Source organism: Thunnus albacares, chromosome 5, assembly GCF_914725855.1.
Source record: "Thunnus albacares chromosome 5, fThuAlb1.1, whole genome shotgun sequence".
Taxonomy (NCBI): domain Eukaryota; kingdom Metazoa; phylum Chordata; class Actinopteri; order Scombriformes; family Scombridae; genus Thunnus; species Thunnus albacares.
Window position 1 is genome coordinate 6,456,238 of NC_058110.1, and position 22,424 is coordinate 6,478,661.

The 22,424-nt window shown below is 38.5% G+C and overlaps 1 protein-coding gene across 1 annotated transcript; it reads right to left on the reverse strand.

Annotated features, from left to right (window-relative positions):
- Positions 1-7,491: 7,491 nt before the first annotated feature.
- Positions 7,492-12,648, reverse strand: si:dkey-8e10.3 (serine/threonine-protein kinase SBK1). Its single transcript, XM_044352325.1, has 4 exons — positions 12,415-12,648; positions 11,147-11,309; positions 10,141-10,343; positions 7,492-8,501 (listed from the first exon to the last, which is right to left on the reverse strand). The coding sequence occupies exons 2-4, from the start codon at positions 11,307-11,309 to the stop codon at positions 7,869-7,871; spliced, it is 999 nt and encodes a 332-aa protein (XP_044208260.1). The 5' UTR covers positions 12,415-12,648; the 3' UTR covers positions 7,492-7,868.
- Between the last annotated feature and the right edge of the window lie 9,776 nt (positions 12,649-22,424).

Genomic DNA, 22,424 nt, shown 5'->3' on the forward strand with positions numbered 1-22,424 from the left:
TGGCTACGTTGTGGTTGACAAGTCGCTACCACGGCGATAACATTGCTTATGTAATGTAACCATTGCCTATAGGTGTAACTGCTGCTATTTCACAGTGTGTTTTCAGTTCACTGAAGTTAATTGTAACATTGTCGTCACCTAAAAACAGTCTTGTTAAGTGTTTGGTTGTAAGACCTATCAATGAGTCAGATGATCAGTTTTGCTGGTGAGTACATTTTGTTTTAACAGTTTTAGGCCTGTTTTTCGCTAGCGAAAATTAGCATTAGCATTATCACTGTTAACCATAGATTGTAAATGCACCGTGCTAACCACACTAGCAGCTAGCACTATGATCAGCTCCACTCTCTCATCCAAATATGGACACTTCTGGCTCCAAAAATCAAACATGGTGATGGCTAAATCCAAGATGGTAATGGTCAAATCACTACACTCGAGGCTTCAAAACGGCAGTTTGCAAACCAATGGGTGACATCACGGTGACAACGTCCATATTTTTTACAGTCAATGGTAAAGACATGTTCCTACCTCCATGCACACTTTGACCATTGAAGCATGTGCACATTACGCATATAGTGAAATGTGTGTTTTTATTCTGATTGGTGTTTTTATTCTGTTTACAAACATTTTATTACTGAACAGAAATTGAGGAATGACAAGATCAGCTTGGTGGAAGTGGCGTGACAGGCAAAAATGCTGTTTTCCAAAAAACTCCAACACAAATATGGACAGTTTTGATAAAATTGTAAATAATTTTGTTTTTTGTGCAATTGAGACTTTTTTTAAACTGAGGCCTACAAATGTGAAGATAATAATCATTTACACATAGTTTGTTTTTGTGGAAAATGGATAAAAAGTTGAAAAATACTTTTTCTTTTGACTTCTTGGTCTTATAACTTTTTATTATGTCATGTGATATCACTGCAGCATACATATTTAAATAGCCCATGTTATGCTGAAAAAAATGGTATCAATTACTTGCTTCTTACTTACAGTACTGAATTTATACAAATGTTAAGAGGGTCCAGTAATAGGGAAAAAATGATCCCATTGTGTTGTTTAGTTGTTTAGTTTTGATCAGAAGTCCTCTTTGATGACAAAAAGGCAGTGACTAAACTCTGATAAGTACTCTAAGTAATCTTTGTCTCCTGTGATCCTCTAGCCCTCCTTCCACCTGGCATTAAAGGATCATAACAGTGTTTTGGATTGGTGGAGGAAGTATTCAGATCCTTTACTCAAGTAAAGGTACCAGCACAGAAATGTAAAAATACTCCATTACAATTAAAAGTCCTGCATGAAAATGGAAATACTCAAGTAAAGTACCTCAAATTTGTACTTAAGTACAGTGCTTCAATTAATGTACTTACTGTAGTTACTTTCCACCACTGGTGTTTGGCATGGTTTAGCCCATTATCCTCAAATCATGTTTACTGTATCATTTTCCAAATGACACACTTGTTTTGAGCCACACCAGCAGAGTGACTCAGGATCATTAGGTCTTTTTTTTGTCAAGTACTTCTAATATATTGAAAACTTTGGTTTCTGACCAAATAAATGCAGAACTAATGACATTGCCATCACTTTGTGTTAGTGTTTACTTTGTCCAAATAGAAAATGTTAGCATGCTAACACTCTAAGCTAAGATGGTAAATGCAGCTTTGAATATTCTGAAAAATCAAGGAATAGCATGTCTTGAGGTGAGGCAATTCTCAGACAGCTTTGACCAAATCTTCATAACCTCATTTTAAATATTCATCTGAAACACTCTGATCTGTTCCCCCTGCTAACACCATTCGCTGTGGCTCTCATTGTAATAATTTGTTCAAGCACAGATTGGAGCTACAGAACATGAAAATGATGAAAGTTTCTGTAGACACCTCATGCTGGCTTTTATGGAGGTAAGAGTCAGGCGAGCTGCTGGCTGTGAGAAAGGCCCCAGTTGTGGTGATATTCCATAACAGACAGTGTGGTATTATTAACAGTGCTCCTGTGTGTATGGTGCCATCCAGAAAGCCTGGTATTTGTGTGAGTGTGTGTGTGTGCGTGTGTGTGTACGAAGAAAGGAGAGACATGAACAAGAACAGTGAAAGAGAGGACGCCACAGATTATGTAATGTAATCCAAATTGGAAACACATGACTTCCTAATATACAGCTGATCTTCTTTCAACATGTGCTCCACACAGAATCAGAATCAGCTTTATTGACCAAGTATGTTTATGCATGTAAGGAATTAGACTCTGCTTTCTAGTGGCTTTCAATACAAGTAGGTGAAGAAATAGATACATAGATATAAATGAAAACAACAATGGACAACAATAAACAATATCTGCATAAAGGTCAGACTGTTTCTGTAACTTTTAATCAAATATACCAACAGTGCAAGGGTGTGCAAGAGTGCAAGGAGTGGTGGAATAAATATTGTATGAATAAAAAGTTATTTTATATACATAGAGTAGGTGGTTATATACAGTATATTCATGTATACATGGCTATGTAGAGTATATGCCTGCTAAAATGTATATTCGACAGTGATAGGCGATATGTCATTTTTATTACACAATGTGTATTTTAACTCTTAATATAAATAATATATGATTTGAAGGTACAGTGTATTTGGTCTTTTTTCTATTTTATTTTACAGGGTTAGTATACAGGAAATGTTTTCTGACATCACATGGCTGATATATCTGTTCACTAGTGTGATGGCTTGAAGACAGAAACTGGTCTTGTGTCTGGTTGTTTTGGCATACGGTGTTCTGTAGCACCTACCAGAGGGGAGAGGATGGAACAGGTTATGTCCAGGATGTTGTCCACTGCCATCTCTGACATTTTGAGCATGTTCAGCTCCAGGTTGTTGTACCCGCACTAGAGGGCCAGCTGTTCAACCTTCCGTGTGTATGCAGACGGACCTCCTGAAGTGCAGTTGGTTGTAGTTGGTGGATAGAGAAGAGCAGCAAATCATAACAGTAACAAATCATATGATAAACATTAGGGATGCACGATATTGTTGGCATGTCATCGGTATCGGCCGATAAAGGCTCTAAAATGAAATATCGGTATCAGCGAATTCTGCCGATTATGAGCAGCCGATATGCCACCTTCTTCTCCGCCGCCTGACTGTGCTTCCCTCCACAGACTGTTTCACCCTGACAGTCCCGGTGCTTCCTCCACAGGCTTCACTTCACTCAAGCTGCCCGTCAGACCCGCTGCTTCTTCCCACTTTAACCTGAATAACAAACCGGGGCTCAGTGCTCCACATGGAGAGCCGGGGCTAACGTTAGCTGAGAGGCTAATGCTCTGCTAGCCTCTGCTAGCCTCCACTAGCCTCCCAGCTAACGTTAGCCCCAGCTCTCCATGTGGATCCAACTGGAGCACTGAGCCCCGGTTTGTTATTTGGGTTAAAATGGGAAGAAGCAGTGGGTCTGACGGGCAGCTTGAGTGAGGGGGAGCCTGTGGAGGAAGCACCGGGACCATCAGGGTGAAACAGTCTGTCGAGGAGCTGCTATGTTCGGCTGCACAGATAGGAAACACTTCGGTGGACAGAATGTACCACTCTGTTTGGAAAAAACTTCTTCTTTTTGGTTTATAATTGGCAACCAGCGTATTAGGTGCATTACCGCCACCTTCTGCTCCGTAGTGTGGACCAGAGATTAAATCCTACACATTAATCCTGTCTGTCTAATAAACTCAAAGAAAACCACTGCTCCACCCACTTGGCAGGTTCATTAAAGTTTTAATGTTGAGCTCCTGAACTCCAGTCTTCCTAAATTCTTCCTTCATATATTGCCTTTCTTGATCATACTTAGTACAATCTATGCTTGCATGCATAATAGTCTCCTCAGCCAGCTGGAAAAAAATATGTGCATATATCGATATCGGCATCGGCAATCGGCCACGATGAGTTGGAAACATCGGCATATTGGATATCGGCAAAAAATCCAATATCGTGCATCCCTAATGTACATCTCTCATTTTATCCAGACAGGCAGCTTTGTACTAAAAAATAATTGTGTTCTTGTTCATGGCTGAGTTCAGTTACTGTAACCAAAAGAATACCCAGAAACGGCCATTTTAGGTGATCTAGGTGGTTACCCAGCATGCTGCGAGGCAGAGGGCTGCAAAAAGGGAAGGAAAACGTAATTAATTTCAGACACCCAATTTACTTTTAAACATCTGTAAAAATGACTTTCTGGACTTGCATTTCATTTATACATGAATGCACTATTCACTCTGCTGCATACAGACCTGAGAGGAGTCTGAATGCAGGAAAGGGGGACACTCCGTTGAGGGGGATGTCAACATTACTTTTTCAAATATAAGCATACAGTAGGTAAGGTGGGCACTGTAAGCTGTACAGTGTTAGGAAAAAAGTTCAGTATGTCCGATAGTGGAAGTTTGATACCTATACCTCAGCCAGTGGAGGAATGACAGAGACTGTCTGGGAAGTTACAAAGTTAAAGACAGTCCTGATCAGACAATCAGAAATCTGCATAACGTTAAAATCATGCAGAGATATCAATAACTTGATTACTTGATGTTATGTAAATCACATATCCCATATGAACAGATCCAAGCCGTCAGAGACACCACTCTATATCTGGCCTATAGGGCCCCAAAATGTCCAGAAGGACATATGTATATACCTATCACAGGGATGATTCACTAATGTGATGTTTAAGTACTCAACTATCCGAAACACGACAGTCATGTAGATAAGATAAGTCCATGACCACAGTGCCTTTCATAACAGCACGCAATGATCTTTATTTAGCAGGTGAAGGAAATCGTGATGATGAGACTTATGATTTTAGTGTAGATGTAGTTTCCTGGAAATTATACAGATCTTTTTATTCAATCATTAAGAGTTTGCAAAGCACAATTTCTTGCTCATATGCAAAAAGTGAAGTTGTTTTTCTCTGCATGTGGAGCAATATTTTTAAAGTTCACAAGATTAATACACAGCTTGTGGTGCCTTGTTACACAGAATAGGCATGCAAAACATTATTTTAATCTTTTTAAACACTGAGTCTGTGTCAACGCCAACACAGATAGTTGGTGAATCAAATGCCAACGCAGACTTTGCGGTCGGATTTGCCTTAGCTGTATTAATGTTTGTATGACAGGCCCAAGGGTCAGGTGAAAGATGACCCTGGCAAGTGTAATGTCCTAAATATGATGCAAAGCATGAGGGGGACAAGCATGTTCAGGCCCTGGGCCAAGTCTGGTTTGTCCTGCCCAAGAGCCAACATGTCGCCTCCTGAAAGCACCTGTGGCACCCCGTTCCCAAACAAAAGCAGGACATCCATCAGTGGTGAGCCAGCCACAGCAGATTGCCAAGAGATTATTCAATGTAAAGGGGCTGAAGAAGGTCAGTGAAGTGGGTGAGAGGGGGGATAAAGACAGAGTGAGATCTGACTTAGGTCATGGATCTAGCTTAAAATAGAGTAATATATTTGCCCAAGAGAGTGGATGAAAAGAACAAGACTAAGTGGATGGATGGATGATTTTTTTTTTCTTTTTAATTTTCTGTTCTCACAACATGACAATATATAGTATTTTGTGAACAATGATATTGGATACAACAAATATAAATTGTGTGGAGAATATGGTAATAAGTAACTGTTTACAGAAACGAGTCAACTGTTACCTGTGCACACTGTGCAACATTGATTTTTAATATACAGTTTAATTCAAATTTTATAAGAAACAGGTTGGAATACTGAATTGAAAATAAATATGTAAAACAAAAACAACAACAAAAATTAGAATATAACAAATTGTATCAGAAAGTGTGTCTTGAGACTTTTACAAAATGTTAAGCAGTTTTGTGGAGAATTGATTGGAGTATTGATTCACCCTTTGCTCTAACTTGTACATGCTGCATCCTGCATTAATATCAGTATTGTCAGACCATGAGAGGCAGGTGGGAAAAAATATCTCAGAGAACTGTGGTAAACTATAGAAAGTTTACATTTTAGCTGACCTGCAAGTCAACTAAACTTACTAGAACATGCAAAGTCCACAGAGAAAGGTCCTTTTAGAGCCAACAATGCATATGATATATGAAAGTTAAAATATATGAATAAACAATCACCAGTTTATATTAGTTTGTACAGCCTCAGAGGGGAGCTTTAGAGCTCATTGTGATAGCTTGATACAGTAGCGCCACCCAGGAGAGAGGGTCCAAATTGCAGTCTGTTGCATTTAAGATGACGTTAGGCAATAAACAAGTGTATGCTGCCTGGTGCTTGCAGATTACAGTGAATCAAGAAACACAAGCAGAATGGTAAAAAAATCATTAATCAAAAATGAACTGTTCATACTTATTCATACTATAAAAATGTCATCACACAGAGCTTTAAATATCAAACAATACAAAATGCAGCTGTAATGAGTTCATGTGCTGCATCAAACTATGCATTTTTTCAATGTACACACAACAGAGCATGAGCTGAAACTGAAATCCAGACTTGAGCAGAACATTATACTGGAGAACAACTATAAAAAACAAAGCGAATTTGACAAAAAATAATACCAAGGCACAAATAAATTGATTCATACCCTTTTTAGATGTTTCTCTCATATAAACTAGTAATATTTAAAGGAGCACTATGCTGATTTTACACATTAACATCAGTTTATTTTTCCCAAGGAGTACTACTCAGCTTGTCAAAACAGTTGTATAATGTCTTCTGTGGCTCTGGAGGGAGCTTTCTAAATTCTGAGAAATCCAATTTTCTTGGATTGGGCTTAAAACTTAAAATATTTAACAGAGCTGAGCTACAAATCTCAGGCATCCAAGGTAGGAAGGGTCTAACGCAAGACACTGTTGAGTTATGGCAGATGTAGAATTTAGTGTTTTTGGTGTTTGACTCATATTAGGGATTAAAGAATATCCATTCTTTTTTTAATCTGTCTCTTTTGAGTCCCAAACTTAATAGAAGTGCAATGCTAAAGGCCTAAACGCACTGGAAGCGTCTGACACACGCGTTTTGAAGTACACCCATTGTTTTCAATGGCCGAACATGCACTAGAAGCGTTATGAGGTGCGTCAAACTGCCTTGAAGCACCTACTCTGACCTTGTTTCGATTTTTGGAGCGTCAAATGCAGACCCAACACCCAAAGCTCTTTTGTCTGCAGCCGAAAAAGAGAGAGATAGCGCAAGCCAGCTGTGCACCACCGAGCAAGAGAAAGAGAGACAGCGCGGCGGTGGTCGAGCAATGAGAGCGAGCGGTAGTGAGAACAAAATTGCTGCATGAGAGAAATAAAACATTATATGCTGATGATTTTACGGCAGTTACATTTTAAAGCACAAATAAATAACCATCAAACAGTCAACAGATGATTTACTGTGGACACAGACGCTCTTAGTTTCAATTTCATTTTCCTCCTCTGCATTTCTCCTTTTCTTTCATTCATTACATCCAACTAATGCAGCGGTTAATAGAAAGAACAAAATGAAAAACCAATGTTGGTTCTGTGGTTGGAATTTCAAATCTGATGCCTGCAGTGCGCCATAGAGCATCAATAATCAATAATAACTGATCAAATGACAAGTGTCAATTATTGCTTTCAGTGTGTTTGAGCCTTAAGTCGTGGAAAAAACCCTTTAATGGGCTATTTCTTTCTCTATCACTTTTACCTAGCATCTGTGGGTTGTCTCAGTTTGGATCCTCTTGTCAAAAGGACAGCAGAACACATGCTTCACCCCCACCCCTTTACATGATGTAAACTGAAATTGCATGCCAGATCCAGGCACCTATAATTAATAATTATTTAATAATATATTTTACATGCTGTCAAAGCATAAGGGCATTACAGATTAAATGAAGTCTGTTACTAAGCATCTCCATCTCTCCATGCCCAGGATTATTCCTTGGAAGTGCTGACTTTTTCTTTTTCCGCTGTCTGCTGTTGCCCGTCCCCATGTACCTTCTTAAGCCAGTCTTTCTCCACATAATCTCTCACCTCCCCAACTGTACACCTCTTTCCTGCATCCAGAGCCAAGAGCTTACTAAACAACTCCATGGCTTCTGGAGTGAACCTTTTCCACAAAGGAGGAATCTCTTCCTCGGTGGTAGGCCTCTCCTCCATTCTGCACCAGTCGGCAAACTCCTGGTAGAAGTCGTCCGAGTCCATGCAACGCTCCCAGGGGAAGTAGCCTGTAAGGATGCAGAAGATAACCACCCCGAAGGCCCATGTGTCTAGGCTTGGCTCCACGCTAAGTGGAGGAGCTGTGACTTCTTTCTGGCCCTCCGTCAGGGCAACACTGCAAAGCTCTGGGGCCATGTAGGGCAGGGTTCCTGTGATGAAGCGTATCAGTGTGCCTCTCTTCTGGGCCAGGCCAAAGTCTGCTAGCTTCACCTGGCAGCAGTGATTGTCCAGCAGGAGGATGTTCTCAGGCTTGACATCACGGTGGACCAGGCCATGGCTGTGGATGAACTCCAAAGCGCTGGCAATTTGGAGGACACAACGTTTTACAGATGACTCCGGGATACCCACCTGGAACAATTGGACAAAGGACGTGTAGTTTTCCAAAAAGTGAAGACATACAGCACTCAAGTGTGGACATATAGCACTCATCACAAAGCACCACATGAAGAAAGAAAGGCTGAATCCAAATGTCCACCCTCCAGACTTGTGGGCTGGGCTCTTGCTGATTTCAAGCATAAGTACTAGTGACGTCCTTACTGTCATCACGTTTTCAAGACTGTAAGGCCACACCAGCCCCTGTAAGCCCTGCACTTCACAACTTTTATACTATCACTTTTTTAAAATGCATGCATATATTTTTTTCTTCATATCTATACACATTTGTATGGTTAGATATCTCTACAGGGTGCCTAGGCTATGGCCACAGACCTTTATTGCATGTCATACCCGTATATTGCTCTTTTGTCTAATTCAATCAGTGAAGTCTGCACCCCAAGTGGACAATTTAGAACTCTGACGTCTCTCCAGAAGTTTGCAGAAAATCCACAATTGATGAACTGTGGATTTAGACAGCTCTAGACAATTGGGGACTTTCTTGAAATGCAGCCATTAAGTCTGCAAGTCCTAACACTTTGATTCAGCCAAAAACCTTCCCACTATCTTAGGGACAACAGGGAGATATGAAATTATTCAATAAATTGAACTTTTTGTCTTTGCACGATCACATTTACTAGAGGGACAGACTGAAAAAGGACTCAGCACACTGATCTGCGCTCTTGGTTTGTGTTTGTTGACAAGGTTCTATCTCTTGTACCAACAGCTGAAGCCAGTGGAGCCAAAGGGGCAGTGTGCAGATTTGGTATACTCCCTGGAGATATCAGACTGATGTCAAAACATAAACAGCAGGAGCAGATGTTTTTTTGTGCAGAAGTCTCTGCTCTGTATGGATTATTGAAGTAAAGGCCTATGCTCCACTAGTTCCAGCACCTGGTACTGACAGCCCACAGCTGTGAGGGATAACATGTCATTTTTGAATATGCTTAACAGTGATAGCCTTGCAAATGTTGCAGGTATTTTGTTATTTTTACTCTACTGTCTTATGTATGAAGTCATAAAATATTCTACTTTTTCTGTATTTTACAGAAGAAAACACAAAATGTGAAGTGAATCGTCCTCTGGCTAGAAGAAAAATTGAGATTTTATGTTTTTTGGCTCTGCCCAGCCCTAATACTAGGTGTGCCCAATATGACTCTAGGGATGACAATGTCAACAACTCTTGATGGATTGCCACAAAATTTTGCACAGACATTCATGACACCCCGAGGATGATTGCATTGGGGATCCCCTGAATTTTCATGTGGCACAACCAGCTGGTAAACCTTTTTATTTGTCCAATACTTCGGTTTATGACCAAATATCTGCAAAACTAATGACATTCCCATCAGCTACAGCTGTACTTTGTGGTATACAAGCTAAACATATGTGGCTTCAGAATGCCAATAAGGTGAAAATGTTTTTGGTTTTTTTTCAAAAATTCAATATTCATCCATTACTTTTAATTTTGTCCAGCTGTGCTGTTCCTCAATTTCCTTTTTGGATTGTGGTGAAAAATTGGCCATCAACAGCACACTAAAAAATTGCTTAGAAATAGTGTGGAGTATGGATTTCGTACAAAGCCTTAGTCTTATTTTGACAATGTTTGACTCACCTTTGGCTGAATGACAGCAAACAGGTCCCTCCCAATGACAAGCTCCTGGGCAAAGCAATAGTGCTCATTAGACTGGAAGGCAATGCCAAAGAGGCCCACAATGCAGGGGTGACAGGATAGGTGTAAGGAGATGCAGTACTCGCGCAGAAAGCCCTGCAGCTTAGTCGAGGCTTTGGGCATCACTTTCAAGGCCATGGGAGTCCCTGCAGATCATTGGCTGTTATTATCAGTGTTCATGCACATCTTCTTTGTTTCACTAAAGAAGTACAAATTACACTTCAGTGTACTGATATTAGGTTGTTGCTGTATACAAAGCTTTTCCACAACCTCCAGAACTTCTCCCCACCATCCCAATGGTTTTCAAATTCAAAGCCTCCAGGCCTTCAGCCAGCCAGCCTCATGTCAGCTTGTGTTCTGGCATGACTCTTTTTCTCTCTGGCCCGTCTGAGGTTTGTGGAGTCACCCATCTTATTTTTGTTTTTCAAGAAGTACTTCTTCCACCACTCTACTCACTGTGTCTGCTTTGTTCTAAGGTACTTCTCTCTCCTTAGCTCTTAATTTATTTCCAGTTTTCAGAGATTGTTATGCTTGCTCTATTTTAGGATTACAGCATCCCCAAGCTAAATTAGTGGTAACAGCAATAACATTACATTATAACAGTATGACAGCCAAGTTATCTTACTGCATATTTATTTGAAACATTAAAATGTCAAGATAACTTAAATTAAACAAAGAACTTGATGTGTTAGAAAATGTGGTCATCGTCTATTTTTCTATCTATCAATTTGTCCTAATTTTTTTACCAAGACAGCGTAATGTTGCTAATACTGGAGTCATAAAACACCACCTTTTTTTCTTGGGGAAAAGTGCCTCAGATCATACAATATTTCATGAGCATGGTTATATTAGTATAATTGGGGATTCGGTACAAAAACATCACACACTTATTACAAAGTCTCTACTATCTCTCTACTGTAAGAGATTAGAAATCAAAACAAAGTTATACCCCTGAAGCGATGCGTGACCAGCAGCACTTTGCCGTATTTCCCTCGGCCAATCTCCTTGATGATGTTGAAGTGTTCCTGGATCTCCAAGTTACTGAGACTCTGAGCCGTCAGCTCCATCAGCTCGTCGATCAGGCTACCGTCAGCGAGGCCCAACTCGATCATCTTTACTCAGACACAAACAGGACAAAAGAAATACTTTTATTAATAGATGTTTTTTAGACTGCCATATGATGTGTCCCTTATATCATGATATATTGTGCCATAAAAAACAGAGCATTTCTAGATCAAATATCTTTTAGAACTACGTTTCAAAATACACATCAATTATCAATTGTTTTCCTTTTAGAAAAAAAATTACAGAAAATGGACACTGAATCAAAACTAATTTAAGAACCAACATTATAGAGTATTTATGTCATTGTCAATGTATCCAATTATACATTAAATTTATAGTATATTAGTATCTTTGCCTGACTTATTTACCAAAGCATTCTGAGTGCTGAATTTCACTTGAAGTTTTACTAAATAGCATACACAAATATAAAAAAGCAATATTTTTTATGTGAAAAACGTATACAACAAATATGACAAATAGATTTTATTTTTATTCAGAAATGATCCCACACTGTGTATTAGCCACAGTACTTAATATAGATGGTATTATTATATTTATATGCAATTTCTCAATTATGAATTCTATGCACAAGTTGAAGATAAACAATATTGCAAATGTTTTTATTATCACTTAATTTTTCATTTATGCAAGACATTTCCATGTTTTAATTTGATGAAAGATATTTTTTAAAGATTTAGTGTTGAGCTACTACACTCAACCTGACATCACCATTAATGTCTTGATTTTGTACAATAGGTGCTGTTTCTGTTGGTACAATTAACACTTTCTTTACTTTGTTTCTTGTTGAATTTGCTTAACATAAAACACATATACATACTTCCATTAAAGCTAATGATACCAAATGAATGCATTTAGTTATTTTCATGCCATACATGTAATCAGCTACTTCCAACTACTTTGTTGTAATAATAACAATGAAATCTATATAACATAATGTGGATAGAGAAAAAGAATGAATGAACTTTATGTCAAAGTATTTTTAGTACAAGCATCTGTGATCAACTGTAATTTGTACAGTATTAATCTGACTATTAGAATAGTATGTTGTTAACAGCAAAGCAATAGTACAAAATAGTAGTAGTAATGGATATTATTTAATATGGTTAAATATTGCTCACTTTCTTGTCTTACCTTTTATTAGTCTGTTCCCAATGCAGTTACTGGAGTCTGAAATCAGGCAAACCAAACACACCAAATGACTCACACCCACTCACACCACCATGCTTACAGCTGACAAAACATAACTAATCAATATGCTGAAGTAGTGCAGGTTGAATGTCTGTCCTGTCCGTCCTCCACTTTAGCTGCTGCTGCTGCTACATGGATCAGCCTTCAGAGTGGACCTGAGCACTTTTCACTGGCCAGTATACAGCTCAGCTCTCAACTGCTACGACAAATGATTACAAGCTGCCTCTGCAAAGGGCACTCACACCCACACACACACACACACACACACACACACACACACACACTGGCCTACATACAGTATAATCGGCTACACACATGTATTGGAGCTCTTATATGTAGAAAAGCATGAACATTTAGTTCCACATACACAGATAACAGCTCTCACTCATTTACACGTTTCTTTATAGGCCAACTCAGTTGTACTGTACTTAACAGGTTCAAGGGTCTATTACTACTAATGTACACACACACATAAATACAGTATAGAGCTGCAATAAATTAAAAAAGTCTCTCTATCTGAAAGCCCCTGCTCCCAGTGATTTTAAAGCAGCTGCATACAGTCTTCCATGAATTTAGCCTACCAGCCACACTTGGTGATTTTAGCCTTTTAAAACTGATGCTAAACCTCTACAAGTCATGCAGGTGAATCTTTATAAAGATTTTTCTGACTTTTCTGCTGGATTAAATTAATAAAACATGGAAGCACATGGACTTCAGAGACAAAATAGAATATAACAATGAAAAATAGCCTTTTTGATAAATTATTGTGACATGAAAACATTATAATATAGCACTATCTTAGTAACTAAGTATATTAACTCAAATACTGTAGGGTGATGATGTTTAAGGTACTTAATCCATTTCACATTTCCACAGTTCAGAGAGAAATATTCTACTTTTTACTCCACTACATTTATTTGACTGTATAGTTACTAGACAGTTTTTTTTTGTTTGTTTTACAGATTAAACAGTACATGAAATACTTAAAATAAAATCCACCTTGACTAACTACAACAGTAAAATGCTGCTTATTCACACATTAATGCATCAGTAATAATGATCTAATAGTATAACACCCACAGGAGGCATTTTCTGCAGTGCTTTAATTTTGATTCTTTAAATTGATTTATCTCATAATACCCACACTTACTTCTTAAGTAACACTTTCAATGCAAGACTTTTACTTCTAAGAAAGTATTTTTACTGTCCAACTGTTACTTTTACTTGAGTAATGGATCTAGATTTTTCCTCCAGCGTTGATCGTTTTGCAGGGATTTGTTACCACTTCACAAACTGAGCTGAGTTGTCTAAGTAAATGTATGGCAGAACTTAAACATATGAGTCTGATTCTCTGATCAGATTGCACATTGCATACTTTCACTCAGACATACTATTGACTGTATATAAATATGGACGTCATGACAGCTCCCCAACAGTGAAGCCAAAACATCTCGAACAACCCTGGCTGGCTGGCTGCAGTATAGGTCATAAAACCTGCCCCTCCATTTTAGCATATGGGACATGCGCCAAACTAAAAAAAAGTCAAAGTACACATCAAATAAATTTTTCCCAAAGATGGTTTCTGTCATTTTAGGTTCTTATCATGCTGATGTATTTTCAAGTGCTCATTTTTTTGATAAGTTTGTTTTAAATTAGTTATTTGACTATATAAAAAAGGGGTGTGACATCATGATTGACAGCTGTGACAGCTGCTCTCAAACTTCCATCAGGCGGTGGGATGGCTGAAGGGGCGTGTCTTGTGGGCCGTAAAACCCAAGCCCCTAGGAACAGCGCCGGGCTTTGAAGCCAATTTGATATAGAGGCATAAATTTATTACAACGGTATATGATGCTATTGGGCCCAAAAAGACTTATATTATTACATTACATTACATAGTGACAGAGACATCTGTAAATCAGCAGATACATTCTTTTGAACATCACAACCCCCGTGAAATGATTTGATTCACTATCAGAATTTGATCCATTCAGTCTGATCACATTTTGAAAGTCTAGAAGAGCCGCATGATTGAATTGTTTTATCCCCATTCAAGTTATGCAGAGGGCTAAACCAGATGGTAGTGGTCTCGGCTGGCAGAAGTCTCTACTGAGCATGCTGACTCATTGGACCCATACAGCATGTACAGAATGTACTCATCCGGGGAATTTCTTTACAGCGGGAAGTGACTTTTTTGGCTTCATGCTCCACTGAGCAATGGTTGAAAAGAAGAATGCAGATGATACCCAATTATATTTATCAATGAAGCCAGATGAAACCAATCAGTTAAACAAACTCCAAGCATGCCTTAAGGACATAAAGACTTGGACGACCTGCAATTTTCTACTACTAAATTCTGGTAAAACTGAAGTTATCGTGCTTGGCCCTAAACACCTTAGAAACACATTATCTAATAATATTGCTACTCTGGATGGCATTACCCTGGCCTCCAGCACCACTGTATCTTTGATCAGGATCTGTCCTTTAACTCCCATATAAATCAAATCTCAAAGACTGCCTTTTTTCACTTACGTAATATCACAAAAATCAGGCACATCCTCTCCCAAAAAGATGTAGAAAAACTAGTCCACGCATTTGTTACTAATTCTTTAGTATTCAGGCTGCCCTAACAAGTCTCTAAAGACTCTCCAGCTGGTCCAGAATGCAGCTGCACGTGTACTAACAAAAACTAGAAAAAGAGATCACATTTCCCCATTTTAGCTTCGCTACATTGGCTTCCTGTAAAATTTAGAATAGAATTGAAAATCCTTCTCCTAACTTACAAAGCCCTTAATGGTCAGGCACCATCATATCTTGAAGAGCTCATAGTACCGTAATATTCCACTAGAGCACTGCACTCCCAGAATACAAGCTCACTGGTGGTTCCTACAGTCTTTAAAAGTAGAATGGGAGGCAGAGCCTTCAGCTATCAGGCTACTCTCTTGTGGAACCATCTTCCAGATTCGGTCTGGGGTGCAGACACCCTCTCTATGTTTAAGACTATGCTTAAAACTTTCTTTTTTGATAAAGCTTGTAGTTAGGGCCGACCAGGCTCACCTTGGATCAGCCCTTAGTTATGCTGCAATAGGCCTAGACTGCTGGGGGACTTCCCATGATGCACTGAGCTCCTCTCTCCTCCTCTCCATCTGTATGCATTCATGTAACATCAATGCATGTCACTAACTTGGCTGCTTCCTCTGAGTTTTTTGTGCTTTCTCATCTCGCAGAAAACCTGGGGTTGCAGGCCTAGCCTTCGCGGTCCTCCGCAGTCCTGTTGGCATCCTTCCCTGGCTATTGCTTCTGCTATTGCTGCTGTTATTGTTATTGTTATGATTGTTGTTATTCTGTGCCCCCCCTTTTTTTTTTTTTGCTAAATTTTACAGTGATTACTTAAAGGTGCAGTATGTAGAATTTGGTGGCATCTAGCAGAACAGACTTGGCAGAAATGGAATATAATATTCATGAGTATGTTTTCATTGGTGTATAATCACCTAAACATAATAATCGCTGTGTTTTTGTTACCTTAGAATTAGCCCTTTAGATCTACATAGGGAGCGGGTCTTCTTCCACAGAGCCCACCATGTTGCACCGCCATGTTACTACAGTAGCCCAGAATGGACAAACCAAACACTAGCTTTAGAGAGGGCCTTTCACGCTTTTCATGAGTTTCGCACTCCTACATGCTTGAAGGGTGAGGGGAGGGATATTCAGTTGGTTGCAATCTGCAACCTCACCAATAGATGCCACTAAATACTACACACTGGCTCTTTAACACCTTAATTGTTATTACAGTATAATATGATATATATGCTATGATACATATGGGCATTCACTTTTAAATAAGCATCCTGTGCATGTTGGTTAAAACTTTCCACAAAATAGTGGGAGGCTGACACAGATCCAACAGCATACCAGCGGGAGTCTTACCTTCATGGCCGAACTGCAAGCCATGACTGCACTCAAGCTGTGGCACTCGTATAGACAACTCCCCCGAGGTGCTGCCTACAGCTCAGAAAAGGTCTAATGGGGTGTTGCTTTATGCACCTGTGTGTGTGTGCACGTGTGTGTGTTGGCCTGCGTTTCATTTACTGTGAATTCACTCAACACTGTGACCTCTGGTAGTTATTCTGGGGGCAGCAGCATCCACGCGCACTGGACTAACGATACAAATACATGGATACTTTGGTGTTTTGGCCCTGCTGGCTCCTGCAGGGCTCTGGTGGGTTAATGAGATGTAAGTCAGTGCAGTTCAGGGCTGCTGAGTGTCCCAAAAGCTAAGGTGCCAAGCTCATTTTTCAGTCATGGAAAAGAAGTCAAGTTTATTTATAGATAACACTCTAAAAAACAAGTATTGACCAAAGTGCTTTGTGGAGAGATTTTTAAAAAATATGATTAAACAATTAAAACAAAAATAAATACGAAAATAATTGTAAGAGATCAAATTAAAATGATTTTAAAGTTATAAAACACAATTGTAAAAAGGTGGGTCTTTAGTTGGGATTTAAAAGTGGCGATAGATAGAGGTGACTTAACAGTGTGGGGGGTGAACCGTTCTTCAGTCTGGGAGTAGCAATTGAAAATGGAGTATGGGTTGTGAAGATCGGATATGTCAGCTGTCAGCCCATGTAGAGTTTTAAAAACAAAAATCTTAATCATTTGTTTTTGCTTGTTTTTAATTTCTTCCATTTATAGGCTTTTGACATGGTTATTGTACTGTATATTAGTTAGACTGTTCACAAATGCTGTTGTTTTGCATATGAGTAGTATTCTGTATGATCTAGGAGACTTTTTTAAAGGAAAAAAAAATTAATTTGAAATTTTGTAATTTTTGTCTTTATGTCCATAAGTTTTCAATATAACACAAATATCCACATATGAATGATTGGAGGAGATTCCGGGGATATGAAGATCATGTTGATGGGACATCCTGAGCATTAGCAATATTAAAAAATGTATAGATTGTGCCAAATGAACAAAACCACATTTTCCTTTATGTTATCACTCAGATTGTTTTGCTGATTGTAATTTTCTGTATTTTCCTGTAACAGTCAGGAAAGCATCAGTATCTTTTGTGACATGATTCTGATTGTTGTTTTTACAAGGGGGGGTTACATTACAGCGAATCCACTCCACAGAATTACATGCTGCGTTTGCTTTGGAACACTTTCAAATTTGATGACGATGATCCAAGATCTCAAGTTACAGGGAAATATTTTTTCTTTGATTTTGAAAATGGATTTACCGCTTATCTTTTACAAATCATTGAGAATCATGGAGTGAGTGTATGATATCTGATACATTCAGTTTGAGTTATTTTTGAGATTAAGTGGTATGAAGTTTGACGCAAATTGCATGCCTTTGGCGCAAAGGGTTAGAAGAGACTGAAGTTCATGTGCCTCTCCTGGTTTTTAAGAGGAAGTATGTGTTGTCACATGTCACATAATGCAAATGATGCGATAGGGCTTAAAATGTAACCTTGCACTACTGCACAATAGACAGTAGCAAAGGAGGATAAAAAATGACGATCATAACAAAAATGGTATATATGGTATAAAGCTTTGATGCTTTTTGTGACCCATCCAAGTGAAACTATTAGGATGTAATGAGGTTTTACATTTTCAAATTGGCTCATTATAGTAATCTTTGCTTGAGACAAAGCTAAGATGTAACTATACATACTGTATCTATTTTTTTCTACGTCATGGCTTCTAAAAGCATCCTGTTATACTCTGTCCACTAACATCATAGCAGCCCCCCAGAGTGCTCAGTCAGGCTGCCATCAGTGATTAAAGTTAGGTTGGTGAATGTGGTGAATGGTGGAGAATGTTTTGAAGTTTCATATTACGCTTTCACCAAAGACATGGGGTCATGTAATATTTGGATTCTTTTACATCCCAGGACGGTGTAGTCTTTGAGGCGCCAGACAGGGTCCATATTCCAACTTCCTGCCTCATCACAATACCGCTGCTGTCCTCATTGTCTCACAGGAATGGAATTACAGATCTGTGTGGACTGATGAAAAACATGCTGAGTTCTCGCTGTTCCTTTGGCATTTTGAGATCAATTTGAGGAAGATATAACATGCAGTGTAGTTTCAGCTGTCAGCTCAGGGATATAAGTTAGAAGACTATGGTTATTTTCCTCTCTTAATGTTAGAATAAATGAGGAGGCATTCACAATTTCATGGTTTTTGACATGCAGTGAAAATAAAACTGAAGGGAATATTATCTCCACTGATGATTCACTGTTCCTGCCTCCACATCATGGAAAGCTCATTAGGAGCAATGAGGCCAGTGTTTCCAAAACATTATCTGTGTTCTACATAGCTGAGTGAGTCATGATGTTATCAAGTTCATAATGCACACAGTTCTTTGAGGAAATCAATTAATGTTGACAAAGACTAAAAAAACATTTTATGCTCTAACATGAACCCTTTGATACGGAAGTACCAAAAGGCAAGCTAGAAAAAGAAAATTTCTGGAGATCCAATTTCTAAGTCTGATCTAAATTCTTTTCTCTCTTGTGTTTATGAATTAAGAACAAGTGAAAAAAAAAGATTTGCCAGGATTTTTGTATGAGTTTTACAACAAGTGTCTGTTGTTGTAATACTCATTTCGGCCACAAGGGGCCACAAGTGCACCACTACTCCATGTTTTCAATAGGACTGAAAGCATTCATGTTTTCAGGTGAGTTTTAATAGCTCCATACCCTCTAAACACAAGGTACATATACTGTGTATTAGCAAGTTATGTAACATTACTGTCGCTAATCTGCCATTAGCGTTAACTATATTGACGTTAGCTGTTAGCCTGATAGCTAGCAGGCTAAGGGCTATCGGCTGTTAGAGCGCTAGCAAAACTGGCAAAACTTAATTTTTTTTGGCTGGCAAAACTTTTTTTTTTTCACCTGTTTCACAGATGATTTTTTTTATGTAACTTAGAAAGATTATCCTGCCAAAACCTTTTTTCACTTGTTCTTAACTTATAAACACAAGAGAGAAAAGAATTTAGATCAGACTTAGAAATTGGATCTCCAGAAAGTCTTTTTTTCTCACTTGCCTTTCAGGGCTTCCGTACTTTGACATTTAGGGAAAATATGCTCATTTGTCATCTTACCCAGAGTCAGACCAGAAGATGCATATCAGTTTCAAGTCCGTGTGCCCAGTACAGAGATAGGCCTGGGACGTGACTAACTTTGCTCGCCTTGAGGCAAGGGAAAACATCTCGGCTCCATCAAAAGTGAAAAAGTATACCTTGCTACAACTGTTTCATTGACCTATTGTTATGTGAAGAAAAAGAAACCAAGACACTGGACTGTGGTTTCCTTTACATAGCTTACAGACTGTCTCATCCTTCCAATCTTTGTTCTGTGCTATGTCTTCCACCTCTCTGTAAGCCAACTAGATGCATTGATCTCTTCATTCTCTTCATTTCTCTGACTGTGAGTTTATTGTAAACAAAAATATATCTCAAAATATTGTTGATAATTTAGGAAACACAGAGCAATTACCAAAATGTTTTCAATGCATTTATACTTGGGAGCGAAAGGTTTTCTCATTCTGATTGAAATAATAAACAAACATTATTGCTATGACAACCGTAGATTTATGTCAGTAAGGTAAGACACTTGTAACCTATGACTGCAGGAGCAGCATTCTAATGAACATTGTACCACTCACTCCTGTACTGGAGAGACAAATAACCAACCAAGATAACATAAGGAGCTGCATCTGTGAAAGTCCAGCGACTATGTGGCTGTCCTCATAGTAACAGGGTTAACATTTACAACCATAGTTCTCTCTCTCATGTGCTACATACTCTAGCACATACATTGTCCAATAGCAGCATCTCTCCATTGACATGAACATTCACATCAGCAGTAACAACATGCTTGTCTTGAGCTTGTCTTGTAGGAATATTAGCGGGAGATTTTGTACTTTTCTACACTACATTTATGCAATGGCAGTAGTTATTATTATCACTAGTAATTCTCCAGTATTAAATATTTAAATGCAAAATATATAAAAACAAACAAACAAACAAACAAACAAACAAACAACAACAACAAAACAGTTAAAGTGTCCATGATAATGTTTTGTTTTTAGTAATGGTGTCAGATGGGCCCACTACATAATTAAAATTCTCCTTACAAATTAAACCTATATTATTGATTTTGTTTTTTGGCATAAATATATAACACAATATATATCATAAAAATGATGATGCAGAATGGCAGATGTGTTAGCAAACTGTTGCCTACTCAGGCTATGCATCCAGCACACACAGATCATCAATTAGCCTACTTGGAGTTATGCACTATCCGCCTTCCACATCTGGAAACAACATTGATCAGAGTGGTGAGAGTGAACCAAACAGTAAAGCTGCAGGCCAGAAGAACAAACCAGTGAGCTGAAAGAAACACTCTGTAGAGCTGAGGGGAACAGAGTCTGGTGATAATTCTCTGAAGATTTGTCAATATAAGTGATCACTTTCACATTATACACTGTGCATTGTACAGAAAAGACTTTGAGGATCTGAATGTATTTTTGCCACCACTCTCAGTAGCAACAGAGCGTGTGTTGTGAACAGTGAATTCCACACAAACTGCAGCTGTTCTGAACAATAGCCAAATAGACAGGAGGCTGGATGACATATAATGCAAGGCTTGAACACTAAGATTTTGAAATTTAGCCCTGTGTGAAATTACATTAACTTGTCATGATTTCCAAACGTGTCCGCCTTATCATCAGATCATATCTGACAGCTGTTCTTACACTGGCCAGACCATTAATGTGAGGTTGTGACTTCACTATTTCTACATGCACAAATTGCCCGTACATGATGTTTCAGTCATTTGGCTAGTTTACAGACACATTCTGTTTATGTGGCTTAGCATGTGTGTGCGTGCGCATGGTGTGCAAGAGTGGTTTCACCCACTCTACAAGGGTGAAATGCTTCACCCATCACATATTAAAATATAGACATGTTCAGACACACGTAGCATAAGCACCTGCTGTGGAAGAAAAGATTTATTAATCACCAGTAATGATTCTGGGTATTGGGTTCTTGGGCGTGAGAAACTGCATCTTTACAGTCCAAGTTTTGGTGACAGATGGTCCATCATGCACCATGGTTCTGTCATTCACAAACACACACACACATACACACATGCACAAGGCATGCACAGCATCCATGCACCCATTCGTACATGCACACAGATTTAACATTCCCAGTTACATTCTTCAGCTGCTGCTTTTAAGTTCTGAGGGTTCTTCGTTATCACACATACTGTACATCCACATAACTGTTATTATTATTGTCAAATTATTATCATTATGTACCGGTAATCTGTTGATCCACGATAATAAAATTATTAGCCTGCTGCTTTTCTATAAATGCTCCCACCAAAAAAGTAAAGTGAACCTTTTCCCTTGAGTAATATTTAATATTACACTTTACTGTTAGCCCCAAACTGTATTTAGCATTTATAAATAGTATACTGTACTGTACTTAAATGGTCATAACATACTATAATATAGTTGTCAGCAGATAAACATTTTAAATGTTCATCAATCAACATTTGTTCGATAATAAATTTTCACTCATATTTGATGATATATGGTCACGCATGAACAAATCCTCACAGTGTTTAATACAACATTAATCAACTGTTTATACATAAAAATCACAGACGGGGTTTAAAACTGTTTATAAATGTGTTCAAACTCATGAAGACACATTGAGCTTCAAAGTTTAGATTTGTTTGACAAAAAAAATCTTGTCTAAAGGCAGATGGAACTTGCCCAAGTGCCATGGGGAGTGAAGAAGTATTTATCATTAGATAAATATTTAATTAAAGCTATAATATGTAACTATTCCACATTAGTTTCTTGTTGTTGTGTTCTTAGGTTATCCCAAATGTTTTCAACAATCAAACCCAGAGAAATCAGTAAGTTT

Bases quoted from the DNA above. Each gene is read 5' to 3' on its own strand.
- si:dkey-8e10.3 (XM_044352325.1), bottom strand. From the start codon at position 11,309: ATGATCGAGTTGGGCCTCGCTGACGGTAGCCTGATCGACGAGCTGATG. The intron at 10,344-11,146 runs GTATAACTTTGT...AATGATCTGCAG, and splicing joins GGTCACGCATCGCTTCAGGG to GGACTCCCATGGCCTTGAAA. The intron at 8,502-10,140 runs GTGAGTCAAACA...CAATTGTTCCAG, and splicing joins TTGCTGTCATTCAGCCAAAG to GTGGGTATCCCGGAGTCATC.